The following is a 17,401-nucleotide window of genomic DNA, read 5'->3' as shown; positions in this document are numbered from 1 at the left end:
TAAAACATTGGCTGCTGTGTAAAGATTGGACCAGGAAAGAGTGGAAGCAGGGAAATTAGGAAGTTCTTAAAATAGTCAAAGTGAGAAATGATGCTGACCTGGAATGGGGTAGTAATTGTGAAGACAGTGAAAAGTAGATACATTTGGTTTACATTTTAGAGGAATAGCTGTCAAGACTTGCAGTTCAGTTGGATGTGGATAGAGAGGCAAAGAGAAGAATCAAGAATAATTATCATTTGCCAAGATGGGGAGGAGTTTTTGGTCATACTAAGTTTAGATGCCCATTAGAGACCCATGTGGAGCTGCAGGCAGCCAGATATATGGGTCTAGAATTCTAGAGAGAGTGCTGGCTTTGAGAAATAAACTTGACAGTATCAAAAGCCATAGAACTGGCTGAGATAACCCAAGGAGGGAGTGGAGACAGAAAATAGGCTGGACCCCAGGACAAAGCCCTGGGGCACACTAGTATGTTGAAGGAGGGATGAGTCAGGAAAGGAGAGGAGCCAGAAAAGTAGAGTAAGAAAAACAGTGAGGTGGCAGGAAAACCAGGAGATTATGATATCATAAAAGCTAAGAAAAGAAAGTCTTTCAAGAAGAGGGAAGTGATCCACCGGGTCAAATTCTGCTGATAGCCTGTGATAAGAACTGAGGTACCCACTGGATTTGGCAACATGAAGATAACTGGTGACCTTGATAAGAGCAACCCCCAGTGAAGTAGTGGGTCTGAAAGCCTAACTGGAGTGTATTGAAGGGAATGTCCAAAAAGGAGGTGGACAACATAAAAGTTTTGTGATGAAGAGGAAAGAAATGGAATGGTATTATAGCTGACAGAGGATGTGGGGTCAAGGGAGGGTGTTGGAGGGTGTTTTTTAGCTGAGAGATACTAGAGTATGTTTTTGTCCAGGAGAGGGGATAATTGTAGAATTGATGCATTCGACAAAGCGAATGGGTGTGGGATCCTGAGCACAAGTGGAAGATTGGCCTTTGTTAAAAGCACAAGTGGTTCATCCTTCATGTCAAGAAGGAAGGCAGAGACTCTTTAGTAGATTCAGTGTTGAGCAGATGAGAGTGTGCCTGTCTGGTTGCTTCTGTTTTCTCCATGAAGTGTGAGGAAAGATCAGCAACTGTTTAGGGGTCGTAGGGCAGAGGGGTTTGTTTGAGGAGAGGGAAAGTATGAAATAGGCCTTTCGGAGAATAGGAAGGGAAACATGCCAGGATTGCCAGGCTCTGTTGAATGCCCATCTAAGACCTGTGTCCATTTAAGCAGCAGCTGAGTTATGTGGGGTGGAAGGGGCCTGGTTATTCTTCCCTACCTCAGAGTCTCATGACAGTGGTCCTTGCCCTGTAATAGAGGGATGTTGGGAGAGGAGTGAGACTGCATTGGTTAAAGATGACAATGGCCACAGAAGCCTCTTGAGCATCTGAGGACCCTGTCTCCCCACTCTGATAAAAGGCTTAGTTGGGGTCATCAAAAGGACAGAGATGGTTGTGCATGAGGGGGCTGGTCAGAAAGGAGAAAGTAACGTTGTGGGACTAATGGAGAGGAGAAGAAAACTTTCCATCCACCTAAAAGCTTCCCTGCTAATGTTCCTTCCTGTCTCTCCAGGACATAGGTTACCCACCTTCATTATTAACCCCTACTATTGAGCCACCCACCTCTCCTTCCAGGCTTACAGAGCATTCTAGAGCTCTCAGTTGGCCTCAGATTGACACCGTGGGAAGTCCTTCTGTGTGGGGTGTCTAGTCCAGTGTCCTGGGCCCTGAGAGTTCATCCACACCAGCCCACTGATCCCATTAAAGAGGAAATTAGGACTCAGAGAAGGAAGGTGACTTATCCAAGGTCATACAGTGAGTCATTAACATAGCTAGGCTAGGAACCTACATGTATCCAGCTTATTGCTCTTTTCATGCCATCCCTCACAAAGAAGAAAATGTTGCCTTTGGTCACTTGGAAAGTAGCCTGAACAAACTGTGTATTTCCTGCCATAGGGAGAAGAGGTGGTACCAGAGACACCATGTGAAGTCCTCTACCAGGGTATGCTGTATAGCCTCCCTCAGTACATGGTAAGGAGATGGCCAGGCCAGAGCTTCCCTTCTCTGCTGCAAGGAATAGACAGTTAAAAGCAATCTCAAGCTGAGCTTTCCATCATTTGTGCTTATTTCCTGAGCCTTCGCCCCTTTGGCAAGGCATTCTCTGACACATGAAAATTCTGAGCTTTCCTCAGGGCTCCTCTGAAGGTGCTGTTCTCCCTAGTCCTTCTTTGGGAGGGGTGGAAAATAAGGTAGAGTCTTTACAGGATACGTTGAGGATCCTCCTCTTAGATAAGTACCATAGTCCCTCTGAGATCTGCTGCTGTCTGTCATGTCCTAGATAGCCTCAGGCTGGGACTGAGGAAGATGCCAATGGTCTGGGAAGGAAAAGAGTGGGAGAAGTTGGGCTTGTACCTCCTACCTTATTTCTATGCACTGCCCCTCCTACTTTGCTCCTTCCATCCTCCCCTTTGGAAAGAGCAGACTTGAAGCAGAGCAGCCTAAGAGTGAGCTCCCCATGGCTCCCTCCTTAGCCTCACAGGCAGGCCTCTCAGGACTGGGCACCCGTTTGTCCTTCTGGATGCTGAGGAGATTTGGTCACTGAGGGAAGAAATCAGAGAAAGCCTTTAAAACAATTTTCATAGGGCTGTTGCGGTGTTGAAGAATCACTCCCTTGCTGAGTAGGATGAAGAGGGACGGATTTCCTTATTTTCTACTTCCCAGATTGCTCTGCTTAAGATTCTGCTGGCTGCAGCTCCCACTTCCAAGGCTAAGACAGACTCTATCAACATCCTGGCAGATGTCCTGCCTGAGGAGATGCCGTGAGTGCTTCAACTGGGACAGCTGCTAGATAGATATTAGCTATCCTGTCTGCAGGGTCTCTCTAATCCCCACCTCACCTTAACACTTACAGGGATTGTCTCCAGAGATATCTCCCCTCCCCCACCAGTATCCCGTCTCCCCTGAAGAACTCTCTGCTGGGCTCTTTTTTTAGCTCGGAACTAAGGGTCTGGAGGGTAATGCCAGTGCAAATAACTGGCTGCCCAGGTATGTGGGTGGACATTGCCAAAGGGAGCTTGCCAAAGGAGAGAGACAGAAACAGAGAGATCAGTGGAGCTTACCCTAGACAGGCTTGTAATTGGGAACTCTTGGAGATTTCCCTAGCACAGAAGTTCAAGTTTCCCAAGTTCTGGTTCTCTTGTATATATTGTATCAGACCCAAATACTTGGGCCCTTGTAGGCCTGTCTCTAAGGCAACCGCCTGCACTGATGCTTCCTCTCTCCATTGTAGCATCACTGTTCTCCAGAGCATGAAGCTAGGCATCGATGTGAACAGGCACAAGGAGATCATTGTAAAAAGTATCTCCACCCTGCTCCTGCTACTCCTCAAACACTTCAAACTTAACCATATTTACCAGGTGAGCATCCAGGAATGCTTCTCCACAGGTCTTAGGTGTTTTCTAGGCCCTGTCTCCCAAAGGAGGGATGCAAGGGCCCTTGTAGTCCTGCTAAGCATCTTTCAGCCTTTTCATTGTCCTCAGGGGATCCAGCTACCTGTTGCATTTGCTTGGGGTAAGGGTTTGGAGCTGATGGTGAGAAATTGTCCTAGAAAGGTATAGATGTCTGTATCCTTGGTATATTATCCCAGGGTTGTGGATAGGAATCTCTAGCTTCTTGGGACAATGCCCAGCCAGTTTTGAAACAGTGCAAGACAGAATTCAAACATTTCACAAAAAGGGGGGAAAAATATGTTGACCATACTTTTCTGATATTTGAGATATAATGCTGAATAAGGCACAGTTCTGGCTCATAAGAACCTTGAAGTCTTCTAATGGATATAGATATATAAATAGCCGATTACAGAGTGATAAGTGCTGTGATATGGACAAGCATTGACTGCTATGGAAATACCTAATCCAACTTGGGGTGGAGAAGAGGTAACTTCTAACCGGAATCCTAAAGAACCATATGTTAGCCAGGATATGGGAGTTGTTAGAGAAGGAAGATAGGAAGCATTTCAAGCAGAAAAGCTAATGTGCAAAATTCCAGAAGGGAGAGAGCAAAGTATCTTTGGAAACGGTAATTAAATGTTGCTGGAGTTCTGCTTGGGGTAGGGGGAGATGGGGATTACCTGGTGACACATGAAGCTGGAGGGGTTGGCAGGGAACAGATTATAATATATATGATAGCACATGATTACTGAGTACCTGTAATGTGCCTGGTACCCTGTTAAGCTTGGGTGGGGCTTCATTTAATTTGCTCAACTCTATAAGGTAGTCTTATTCAATGCCTGTTTTATAGATGAGGAAACCGAAGCTAAGAAAGATTAAGAAACTGCTTTCCCATGAAAGCATTGTTTGCCATGCTAAGGAGTTTGGACATGGTTCTGTGGGCTTTGCCAAGATATAGGGACAAGATGGGGGAAATGAATGGATGCTTCCTCTCTATGGGGAGACCATGGGGAGAAGAGGAAGGCTTTTCATTCCTGCCTAGAAGCTCCATCCCATTTTCTTCCTAAGAAGTCAGAATCAAGCTTGCTGGTAGAACAGAAGGTCCTCAGAGTGCAAGGAGTCTCCTGCAAAGTCTGTGTGTGGCCCTAACAACCATGGTATTTCTCTACTTTGGTACATTAATTTTGTTTGTTTGTTTAGTTTCCACACACAGCATTGAACACTTCAGCACATTCAAAGACATCTTTGGGTGTGTTAGGGTGTCCTGGGTGCTCACACTTCTGCTGATGTGAGCTGAACAGCAGCAGGGCTGGGAGGGTAGGGGTGGGTAGGAGATAGTGTTTCTAGTGGAGAAAGAACAGAGAGCTGTGAATGTGTGTTTACTTCTGCTTCTCTTGGTGGGCAGTGTATGGATTGATAGCCAGAAAGATGGGTGGCTTGATGGGCCTTGCCAGTGTGTGTCAGTGAATCCTGACAGGGCTATGGGCACATCTCAAACTGAAAAAGCTTTTCCATCAGTTGATAGAGGGTATGTGTTGGTTGTTCTCTCTGGGGCTTTGGAAAATACCCTGGATCGACTTCTGGGGAGAAATTAATGAGCAGAAGAGGGAAGTAGTCTTGGTGAAAGCTGACTCCCACCTTTAACCTTATACCTAGGGGCAGAGGGTAGCTTAGTTTGCTGCCTTGGCTATTTCTTGGTGATCAGGAAGAGCTAAGGATGGAAAACACCACAATTCTGTTTTTTCAACCCCTTTTCTGTACTGTTCCAGCATACTAGATTCTGCATCTGGAAACAAACTGTGTTTGGTGCTCCTCAGTCTATCATGGGTAGTGTAACCCCATGACACTGCTCTGTGACCATCTGCCCCATTAGGTTTTCCTATATACAAACCCCATCTGGATTCAACAGAGCAAAATGGAGCCCCCACGTACTGGTGTTTAGCCCATCAAAGACATCTTGGACTTCTTCTCGGTGTAATGTCTGTTGGATGAAGGGCTCTTATTCATTCATTCATTAAAATACTTACTGATATTCTAAGTACTAGGGCCAATATGGTATACCAGACAAACTCGAGCTGGAGCCAACATTCCAGTGGTTCATTTGGTTACTATATGCCGTCCCCATCCTGACTGAATGATGCTGGCAGTTGTCAGGAGTAAGCTGCACCTGTCCCTGCTATATCAATCACATTTGAAACATTATGAGCCAGAGGTTTGGTATGGAAAACAGTTCCCTCAGGGAGCCTTCCTTTCCTGTTGGGCTTAGGAACAAATCTCACGGTAATTCTATTTATTGGAGTAGGATTTTCTTTCTGGCTTCCTTGTTTTGTGCTTTTAGTCAGGAGTTTGCAACATACTGCAGATTTTCCACCTCCTTATAGGAGGGAGTGGCTGAAGATAAATCTCCCCATTTCCCAGACAGGAAGACTGATAACACAATTGGACAGTGGATATTCTTAGGAATGAATAGATATTAGATTTGTACTTCCCTCTCTTTTTTTTTTTCATGCATACCTTCTATTCTCCACCTTTTCTGCTTTGGTCTTTTAATTCAGTTTGAATACGTATCACAACATTTGGTATTTGCCAACTGCATCCCCTTGATCCTGAAGTTCTTCAATCAAAATATCTTGTCATACATCACTGCCAAAAACAGGTATGCACTCTGGGTAGGTTTATCTCAAGTGACTACATTGGGGTGGTTGAGAAAATTACATCATCTCTGAGTCTTCCTGGGATCTCTAGTCCCTCCTATCTTAGAGCTGTCACTGTTAAATTTAATTTCCTTGAAGTGTTAGTTGATGGGGTATATGGTTTGGCCTCTTCACAGAGGTATTTGTATTTTAATAGTTTTGAAAATGGAAAAATGTCATGACTTAAAGAAATGAAGCTGCAATGATGAAATTTTGGCCTGTGGCAGAAGGATCCAGGAGATGGTCTTTTGTGAAACAGCCTGCTTGTCTGGCCAGCCCTGATCTTACCATAAATTATAAGTTGGAGCAATTATACTGCTTTGTAAACCACAGTGTTACACAAAATTTGTAACTGAAGGTAAATAATAAACCCTTAGGTAGATTGATTTGTAGTTCAAAAAAATAAAGTATTTTCACATTCATTCCTTTTTTTTTTTTCCTTGTATATTTTAGACTCAGAGTCTCCCTCTGTCACCCAGGCTGGAGTGCAGTGGTACAATCATAGCGCACTGTAGCCTAGAACTCCTGGGCTCAAGTGACCTTCCCACCTTAGCCTCCTGAGTAGCTGGGACTATGGTTGCATCCCACCATGCCCGGCTAATTTTTTTTTTAATTTTCTTTTGTAGAGACAGGGTCTGGTTACATTGTCCAGGCTGGTCTTGAACTCCTGGCCTCAAGCCATCCTCCCACCTTGGCCTCCCGAAGTACTGAGATTGCAGGTGTGAGCCACCAAACCCAGCCTCATTATTTCATTTAATCTCCTCAGCAGTACTAAGAGTTATTACAAGTTTTATTCTCATTTTACAAATTAGGAAACAAATTCAGAGAGGTTAATTGACTTGCTCAAAATTAACATGCTAGTGAGACCCTTAAGTAAGTGTCAGAGGCAGGATCAGAACACAGGCTTCTCTGTGAATACAGATTGTTTCTACTTACCCAGCCAAACAGAGTCTTTGGGGTTCTAGAATGATCCTTGTTCCTTAGTTTGCTTCTTCACAAGAACTGGAAACATGTTAACAAATAGAGGCAAAGTTCCTAAAGTGGAAATAAGAGGGCTGATCTCATACTTGGGGTGACTAGAGAAGCAGGAGCTAGGAGATGTTGCTGTACCAGTCTGTTAGTACTGCCTGAAATTCCACGATGGAGAGGCAGCCTACTTTTATGTAGTTTAAAACACACACACACCCCGTGGAACCTAAAGTCAGGAGACCTGGATTCATGACCTCAATAGGCCATTTGCTGCTATGTAATCTCAAGCAAGACACTTTGTTTCTCTGAGCCACAGTATTTTCATCTTTAAAATGAGAATACCTTCTCTATATCATAGAACTTTTATAACAATTGATTAAGATTAGTATATGTGAGAGTGCTTTAAACACTTTAGCTTTGGAAGGAAGCATTGGAGAATAGGTTTTTTCCTAACTATGTGGAGACCTGTACGCTGACCTCCTTTAAAAAGCCTTAAGACATACTTGGGTTACCAGGGAAAATGAAATTGTATATCAGACTGTGTCAAGGTCACTGCTGCATGCAGGTACCTGTGTGTATCAGTCAACAGTCTTGGTTAGAAGTAACCAAAACCAGCTGGACTAGAGCTGCGCAGAAAGGGGAATTTGTTAGGAGGAAATGAGATGTGTCATCTTGAGGAACCTAGGACAGGAGTGTAGCTCTGGCCCTCAGGTTGGCTTACGGTGTGTGGAGTCCAGGAAGCCTTCCACCTCCATCTGCAGGACAGATGCCAGGACTCTGTACTTCTGCTCCAGTTTCTTCTCTCACTGACAAATTTGTTAGTCTGCTTTGTTTGTATCTCAGGTTGCTTGCTGAAATATGCCCACACAAGCGAAACATGTCACAGTGTTACCTCAGAGGTTGAATTGACTCTCCCTTTTCAGATTCCCTGGGTTAGAGGTCTACCGCTGGATCAATCCACTGTGGCTGGGAGAGTGGAGTACAGAAACTAAATGCCCCTCCTGTACCCATGGGCCTGGAATTTGGGGGGCAGACAATTCAATAGGTGTCCATTGGTTCAATTTGGAGTTAGAAGAGTGGTAGTGATGGACTACACTTTTTGCTAAGGTTGACCTGAACAAGATGTTTCTCTTGTGCACCATCTGTAAGTTTTACTTTTGAATGACCCCTGAAAGAACTTGGACACTCACAGCTCGTTATTATACAGTTTCCTCATGGCTGTTACAATCTAGACATTCTAGATACTTGTAAATTTATTTTATGCTCCCTTAGACCAGAATTCAATTCACTGACAGATTGGAACAAATCCATCTTTGACTTCCTGTCCCCATTTCCTGTTTGCCAGCACCTACTTTGCCATGGGGCTTTGTCAGTGGGAGGTGGGTAGATAGGTGGATGAGCCAGCCAAGAATGTTTATCCTGTGGGGCAATACAGAACTGGCAACCTGGGAGAATCCAGGAGAGTGAATCAAGATGATGAGCAACATTACAGGTGGACCCACTGCCCTCCCAAGCTGACCCCTCTCCTACCTTGGTCCCCAGGTTATCTTTGTCTGCATTTCTTGGACAAAAGTAAACAATTATAGCCAAATAAATCATTGCCTTTTACTTGTATAGAGGTTTTGACTTTTAAAATGTAGTGACAGGTCCCTGGAACCCCATACTTATCTTTATAGCCCCTGCTTTGCCAGCATCCTTTATACATTTCCAGCTGCACTAGTTCAGATAGATTGGTGTTTACAACTTCATGGAATGTCAGGACCAGAAGGAGCATTGGAGAATAACTAGTCCAAATTCTGTATTGTATCTATGAAGAAAGGAAAAGAGAAAAGAAAGACAACTGTCATTTTTTGTGTGATTATGGCCCTGTCATCATGCAGTTCCTTATTTCCCCTCCTGACTCATGCCTACTTCCCTGGACTCGCCGCAGAGCCTGCAGTTCTCTTGTAGTCCCCCACTGTTGGCTTTGGGGACAGATGCTATTACCATTCCTTTTTTTTTTTTTTTTTTTGAGACAGAGTCTCACTCAGTTGCCTGGACTAGAGTGCTGTGGCATCAGCCTAGCTCACAACAACCTCAAACTCCTGGGCTCAAGGGATCCTCCTGTCTCAGCTCCCTGAGTAGGTGGGACTACAGGTGTGCGCCACCATGCCCGGCTAATTTTTTCTCTATATATTTTCATTTGTCCATATAATTTCTTTCTGTTTTTAGTAGAGACAGTGGTCTCACTCTTGCTCAGGCTGGTCTCAAACTCCTGAGCTCAATCTGCCCGCCTCAGCCTCCCAGAGTGCTAGGATTACAGGCGTGAGCCACCATGCCCGGCCGCTATTATCATTCTTGAGCTACGAGATTGGCCCTGCTGCAGGAAGCGCCTCTATCTCAAGCTTCCTTCAGGAGTGGCTTCTATGATCATTCCCGAGAGCTCTGGCTTTCAGAAGGATCTGATGAGAGACACAGGAGAGGTCTTTGTTACATCCTCACATCATCAAATGGTTATTAAGTGGATGGGTTTGGCCAGCATCTCTGGGAGCAGTTATATTCACACATATACTTAAATGCAGAAACACAAATGCACTCACGTTTTATATATTCCTTTAAAGAAGCAAGGAGAGCTAAGAAAACAGGCTCTCTTTCTGCTCTCTTTTGCATCTGCTAGATAGGGGCCAGCCTAAAAGAACTCATGGGTTCCTCTCGTGACTGTGAGGAGAGGAGACTGGAGCTGGAGTTGCCCAGCACTAGAGCCCTCAATTTCAGCTGAGGTCACTAAGCAATTTGGGAAATGGATAGGGCCTACTGGAGAGAAATAACTCCTGCCATTTTCAGATACAGCCATTTTCCTGCTCTTGCCATTTACCTAAAGCCTGTCCTTATCTCTGCATTTGCAGCATCTCGGTCCTGGATTACCCTTGCTGCACCATCCAGGATTTGCCGGAGCTTACTACCGAGAGCCTGGTAAGTAGATGGGGATTTGGTAGCCTTTGAAATTGCTAGGTGGCAAAGGTTGGCATTTGCTCTTTCATTTCTTTTCCAGCCCCTTTATGTCCTGGTTTGGAAGTCTCAGATCAATGAAGGCATATTGGCAAGAGCACAGAGGCAGTGGGGGGTTTAGAGTTGCTGACCCAGTTGAGAAAGATTTGGAAAAGCTGAGCATAGCATTTTGCGGAGAAGAGGAAAGGGCCAGTGAAAAACACCGAAGAGAGGGAATTTAGAAAGATAATGGTACTGAAATTGAGTGTGGATATCTATGCTAAATGCCAGGAAAATCTCTTCTGGTCGAGCACAAACAATTATCTGTCTTCCTTCTGCTGTGCAACAGGCAATTCACTTCTTATTTTCATATAGGTTATAAAACCCAGGAATATGTACTTCAGAAAATACCTTGCGTTAGTCTCTCTGAGGCAAAAGTAGATATAGCCACAGAAGAATAGTCCAGAAAGTTTCTCATCTTGAAAATAGCTCTAGACAAATTAGAAAAGTCGCTCAGAGTTATTCTGAATTCCATGAAACTGACTGCCTAGCAGCATATTGAAGACAAGTGTCTACCTTATCATTTATTGCCACAGCTCCTTAGATATAACACAGTTCATACCTTCATCCTGTTGCATTGTAATTATTTATTTGTATTTGTTTCTCAATTTGACTGTAAACTCCTTGAAGAAAGAGATGGTTATCATTTTATATCCTCAGAGTCTAGCACCATGTCTGGTACATTGAAGAGCTAAAATGACTGAATGATGGCATCCATGGTGCAACCCTTTGTCCCCCAACTTTAATTTCTGCAAAATCTTGTCAGTATAGTATATTATTCAAAAAAAGAATGATATCCTCTGTGGTACAAGTTTTACAGAACCATAGAGTTCTTGGCTGGAGGAGATTTAAGAGCCATTTGATCCAACCTCCTTCTTTCAAAGTCAAGAAACCTAAGTGCCCAGTGGATATAGTGAATTGTCATGGTCTAATCTTCATAGATGACAGACCCTGAATCATTTATGTTTGTTTATATTTTTTGAGACGGAGTCTCGCTCTGTCACCTGGACTAGAGTGCCGTGGCATCAGCTGATCTCACAATAACCTCAAACTCCTGGGCTCAAGCAATTCTCCTGCCTCAGCCTCCTGAGTAGCTGGAATTACAGGCGTGTGCCACCACACACAGCTAATTTTTCTATTTTTAGTAGAGACTGGGGTCTCGCTCTTGCTCAGGCTGGTCTTGAACTCCTGACCTTGAGCGATCGTCCCGCCTCCGCCTCCCAGAGTGCTAGGATTACAGGAGTGAGCTACTGAGCCCGGCCTGCATCTATTCTTAATTAAAAAACAAAGTATTTTACTCCTCTCTGTGAAGCAACAGTGGCACCTAGTGGTTTCATTTGATAACTATAGACTTTCTTTTTTGCTTTGAGCGCAGTCCTGGGCTTTGAAGTAACTAGTTAAGTTTACTCCACATAGGTCCTCAGTATAATGGTTTGTTTATCTAAACTGGTGACTTGTGTACTCAGAAAAAGACTAATGCTTATATAAGTAAGATTTATCTTTTTTCAGGCTCAATGCATTGCAAGCACAGAAAATGTACTGGGTGTTTAAATGTATAGGATTTTCTTTAAATAACATTTCAAGTTTTTTTCCTGATTATAAAATCAATAATATATAGAAATCAATGAAGAAAATTGGAGAAACACAGAAAAGTATGTGGAAGAAAATAAAAATTCCCTATTATACCACCTACATATATCCACTGTTAATATTCTCTGCAATTACCATATATATTCATTCATATATATATAAACATTATTTGACAAGATAAAGATTTTATATATTTATGTTTCACTTGTAGTAAAATTTAAATATTCACAATATGACCTTATTAAACATTCTTGAGGACATAATTTTAATAGCTACACATATTCTACTTAATTTTAAAAAATGATTCTTTTCTATTATTGTTGGACATTTATTTCAGTTCTCCCTGTATAACTCCAAAATGAACATCCTTGAACATGAATCTTTGACCTCATCTTCTGATTATTTCCTTAAGATAGATTCCTAGAAGTGAAGTATTGGGTAGAGGTAATCTTGATTCATATTTTTTCAGTTTTCTGAATTAAACTGAATTCGATTCAGCTTCACTTGGAACTCTTAGCTGCACAGCATGATAAACATGAAATAAAAGCAAAGTTAGTGGCATGTTAATTTCTGAAGTCTCCCCATTTTGTTAGAATGATTAGCTTTAGATTGGTTATCCTTACCCATGTACTGAGTAGTTTTCCCACTCACTTGGTATAGAAAGGCTTAAAACTTATGGATCTCCAAATGTCTATATTTAAATTCAATCCACTAAGCTAGGAAAAAATTAAAATTAAATTCCAAATTTAAATAAAGGATGGTGAATGTATGATTATGTGGAAGTTAGGTATGGTCTTTGAAAGGAAGTTGCTGACAAAGGCAGTGGATATGGCCTCAGCACGTACTGTAGAATGCTTAGTATCTGGGTGGCTGTTTAGAGCAGTGGCATGAAACAAAGGTGACGCTTTGGGGAATGGAAAATATTAGATCTTTTGTATGTATTATATTAATATCTTTTTTACTTTATATGTAAAGTACTTTTTATATATATAAAGTACTTTTTATAACAATGTTATTACAAGAAAACATTTATAATTTATAAATAAACTTACATGTATTTAGGAATATACACAAAAATTATTTTATGATAGATATATGCAATAAAAATGTTTAGAAACCACTGCTTTCAAGTACAGTGGAATGAAGGTAAGGTTATAGGTCTGTTTTCTTTATGGGCCTGTTAACCCTAAAGAGAAATCCTGCAGATTCTGTCTCATCCGCCTTTCCTTTCCTATCTTACAGAGATTTGGGAAAAAAAAAAAAAAAAAAAGTGGAAAATTTTGTGTAAATATACTGTCACTGCTGCAAAGCCAACTCAAAGTTCAAAATGCTTGTTTTTTTCTACAGAATGTGATTTAATAACAGCAATATCACATACAAAGGAGGACATATTTTAAACAGTGTGACAGCTCAAGCTGTCCCATAGATTAAAAATGATGGAATGAGGAGAAGGTAGTATTTATGGAATCAGGGAGTATCAGAGCTAGAAGTGTCTTGGTCCATATCTTTCCCAAATCCCACCCTTTACTGATGGGGAAACAGGAAGAGTGGTGAAGCATATCCAAAGCCTTATAGCTGGGGAGAGCTAGCAGTAGGTCAGAATTTGCATAACTAGGCATTTGCAAAGAAATGTTTGGCATTTCCTTTTAGATCTAGGCAAGTGAAATTATTAAGTTAATTTTAAAAAGGTAGGTCATTGCAAAATTTCTCAAATTTGGGTTTGATTTATATTCAGAAAGACTTATTAAAAATGTTCATATCACTTAAATTTATATACCAGCTCCTTTCATCTGTCCTTATTTATTTTATAATTTCCTAATCCAGATATTTCCAGACATCCCAGAAGATTTTTGTTGTTTTGGTTTTAGTTTTCTTTTTGGGATGTAATCCTTATGTTCAAGTATTAAGGTCTGTAGCATTCCATTCAGGCATTATTCAACCAATGGTTTATGACTTTTTAAAATAGAGTCTTTGGGCCGGGCGCAGTGGCTCATGCCTGTAATCCTAGCACTCTGGGAGGCCGAGGCGGGTGGATCGCTCGAGGTCAGAAGTTCGAGATCAGCCTGAGCAAGAGTGAGACCCCTGTCTCTACCAAAAATAGAAAGAAATGATTTGGACAGCTAAAAATCTATATAGAAAAAATTAGCTGGGCATGGTGGCGCATGCCTTTAGTCCCAGCTACTCGGGAGGCTGAGGCAGTAGGATCCCTTAAGCCCAGGAGTTTGAGGTTGCTGTGAGCTAGGCTGACACCAGGGCACTCACTCTAGCCCAGCAACAAAGCGAGACTCTGTCTCAAAAAAAAAATAAATAAAAAATAAAATAAATAAAATAGAGTCTTTGTTCTGACACTCACCATCACTATTTAGAACCAATGATACCTTTAGCATTATTGTTTCTCTATTGCAGATATAATGCAAACATACTATAAGGTATATATTCATTTTCCATGAGGTATTTATACAGGGGAAGGACTGTGGAAAAAAATTTTTTTTTAGCATTTTATCTATTTTTTTGATGGTCACTATTTCTGTAATGGTTTCCTGAGGAAATTAGAATCTCTGGGGTGATTTTTCAAACTCACATGCCAGGTCGCCTCCCTGGAGCACATGTAATTTTTTTAAGTTTTCCAGATGATCTTGAAATTTTCTTCTCTCCTTCCTCCTTAACCTTTTCACTTCACTTGAGAACTATCACTCTCTTATGATATTTAGATCTAGGTCCTTTCTAGCAGTAACTTATCAGAAAACCATATGATAAGGTTCTATAATGATATGGGAAAAGAAAATCTAAAATAAAAATATGACTTCATTTTCAATTATATAAACCATAATAGAGAAATGGATCAAAAGAGGAGAAATAACTATTATTGTGAATTTGCAATTAGTAAGTATTAAAACCTAGCAAATGTTTTTGCAATAGTTTTAAATAAATGCAGGGCTGACATGACATGGGAAACCTGAAGCATAAAGCAAAGAAATAGACTTGTTGGTAGTATAGAAAAGACAGCCAAACCTAACTTTGCCATTACTAACTATAAGGGATCTTGAGCAGGTTTCCTGTAGGATATAGGAGTTTCGTCTATAAAAGGAAGAGAGGTCGTTGGGTCATTAGATGAGCATTCAACTTTCCTTGGTCTATAAAATTCTCCTAGATTCATTATAAAACAACCAAGTTAATATTAATAGTTTTGATTTCTCAGTGCAGAGCTGGTTTGTCACTTATGGACTTCAATAAGCTGTTGAGGAGCTTTGAGATACAGTATTAGATCTCACTCTTAGAAGCCCTTTTTTAAGGGCTCAGTCTGATCATATTGGCTGACCGAACTCAGTCACTTTAAAGCAGTAAACTTTAAAGCAGTCCACTTTAAAGCAGTAAACCTCACTGGCTTTTTGTTATTGTCGTTTTTCCTGGAAACTTACGTTCTTCTGGTTTGAAGTTGAAGTTATAGTAGGACATAAGAAAGGGCTTCTCTACTATTGGGTCTTCAAGAAAAGCTCAGAAAGCAGGGGATAAAACCAAATTTTCTCTCAGAAATCACCTTCTGTGTCTAGAATTCCAGAATTTCAACTAGAAAGTGAATGGTAAACAAAGGCAGAGTCTTCCAATTCAATAAGATGGGGGACTTATATGACCTTGGGCAAGCCCCTTCCCCTCTCTGGGCCTCAGTTTTTGCTTCTGTGGATGACAAAATTGGAAAACAGCTAAGTCCCTTTTTGTGCTCAGATTCTAACCAATCTGATTTCCCCAGTCCAAAAGGAAGAAACACTCCATTCTTCCCTTCGTCATCTGAGTTAATTGTCTACATAATTGGCATAGCCTAGATTTTTATTTGGCTTGGCTTACTCAGCTGAACTATGGATGGATCTTTGAGAACAGAGCCTTCATAGTGTTTTGGAGATGCTCTGAAAGGATAATATGTGGTCCCTGAACTGAACCTTTAGACTCAAGATGTACCACAAACAAATATTTATTTGTGAAAGTGGAACTGGGCAAATGTTTTCTTTTTTAACTTTAGCTAATTAAAAGTAAGTGAAGGTCTTGCTTTGGTTAATATGAAGTACCAGGAACATCCTCTCAAGAGAATGTTCCTGGTACTTCAGAGAGAATGTGACTATGTACTACTGTTCACAAAATGTCTCCTCACAGAGGTTTACATCTTGTTTAATATGCTGAGTCTTTCAAAAATAAGAGAGAGAGAGAGAGGTGACCTGCCTTCAGTGAACATAAACATGAAAAAACCCTTGAATCTGGCAAATCTGAACAGGTACCATGGAGCTGAAGGCCTGCTGGGAAAACGATTATCTGCTGAGTTGGAACAAAGCAGAAGCTGGAGCAGTGCTCTGAGTAGAGCTTGCTGCTGCAAGCAAAGCAGACAGAACAGTGGAGCTTGGCTCTCCTGAGAGAGCCACTGACCAGCAGGTGTGCCTTCAGTGCCAGCTCCAGGCAGCATCTGGTGACAGGAGAAGTAGAGCTAGTTAACAGTTGTCTAGGGAAGCCATATCAGAAGGAAAGGAGAGCCAGGCCATGGGAAGCTGAGACTATCTTCAGGAAGGGAACTGTGGTACCTTTCCTGGGACTCTTGAGACAGAGCTCTGAGGAAAAGGCAGTGACAATCAGCTTACCTTCACTCAAAACTTCTCTTTGAAAACTTTAAAACTTCACTTGATTACTCACTAGTCCATTTCTTTTCAGGGAACTAAGTGTGGACCCTCACTTAGAGGGTATCTCTGGCAGGGAAGTTAGCAATGTTGTTTGGATTACAGTCACACATCCCAAATCATGCAAGTCTAAGATTATTCATTGCAGCATTGTTTATAATAATGAAAGATTGGAAACAACCTAAATGCCCACTAATACAGGACCAACTGGTAAAATAAATGATGGTACATCATTATAATAGAATATTATGCCTCCATTAAAAAGAATGAGACAGTTCTTTTCAACTGGAGAAAGTCTGAGTAAATCACAGAGTTATAGAATGGTCAGAGCTGAAACAATTTTAAAGATTAACTAGTTCAACCTCTAGGAAACAGAGGGGAAATGATTTGCCTAAGATCATACAGTCAGGGCTGAGGCATAATCCAGGTGCCCTGGTACCTACTCCAATGCTTCTACAAGGCCACACCTCCATTCCCGTATTATTCTTTGAAGTGCTAAACAATGCAAGTTTTTTTATGCCTCTACCATATTGGAAATCAGGATAAAGGAAATATCAAAGCAGAAATATACTTACCTATCCCATGTTTTGTGTTTCCCCTGCTGCTTAAAAATTTAAAAGTCTATCTTTTTCTGTTAAATACACAAGATGCAATGTCTGTAGAACCTGGTGTGTTTTGGGCAAGCCAAACTAACTGATGCACTAGGGTGGAAACTCTCATGGAAGTTTTCCTCAGAAGCAGACAGGTTGTTCTCCTGGGACTAGTTCTAAGCACAGTATTGAACATTTACTATAGGAAAGAAGATATTATTTCTAAATAATATTTCTAAAAAGTTTTCCTGAAAATTTTTGGCCCTTGGTATTAGAAGAGCCTAATACCCTCAAAATCTTGAATGTTCATTCCACATTGAATGTATGCCTGTCTTGTTTGCTTCAAATTTATTTGGAGGAGGAGGAGGTAATTTTCCATTCATCAGACAACA

The 17,401-nt window shown here is 41.4% G+C and overlaps 1 protein-coding gene across 3 annotated transcripts in view; it reads left to right on the top strand.

The window, feature by feature from the left end:
- STRIP2 (striatin interacting protein 2) overlaps positions 1 to 17,401 on the top strand; it is a 44,227-nt gene that overhangs the window by 18,029 nt on the left and 8,797 nt on the right. For all 3 annotated transcript variants that reach the window (XM_045565511.1, XM_045565513.1, XM_045565512.1), the window contains 5 exons: positions 1,990 to 2,064; positions 2,755 to 2,852; positions 3,323 to 3,449; positions 6,038 to 6,138; positions 10,030 to 10,096. In XM_045565511.1, coding sequence (XP_045421467.1) covers positions 1,990 to 2,064; positions 2,755 to 2,852; positions 3,323 to 3,449; positions 6,038 to 6,138; positions 10,030 to 10,096 — 468 coding nt within the window. The remainder of the gene's footprint in view (positions 1 to 1,989; positions 2,065 to 2,754; positions 2,853 to 3,322; positions 3,450 to 6,037; positions 6,139 to 10,029; positions 10,097 to 17,401) is intronic.

Source organism: Lemur catta, chromosome 11, assembly GCF_020740605.2.
Source record: "Lemur catta isolate mLemCat1 chromosome 11, mLemCat1.pri, whole genome shotgun sequence".
Lineage (NCBI taxonomy): Eukaryota > Metazoa > Chordata > Mammalia > Primates > Lemuridae > Lemur > Lemur catta.
Note: the sequence above shows the minus strand (reverse complement) of the source record. Positions and strands in the feature narration are given on the sequence as shown.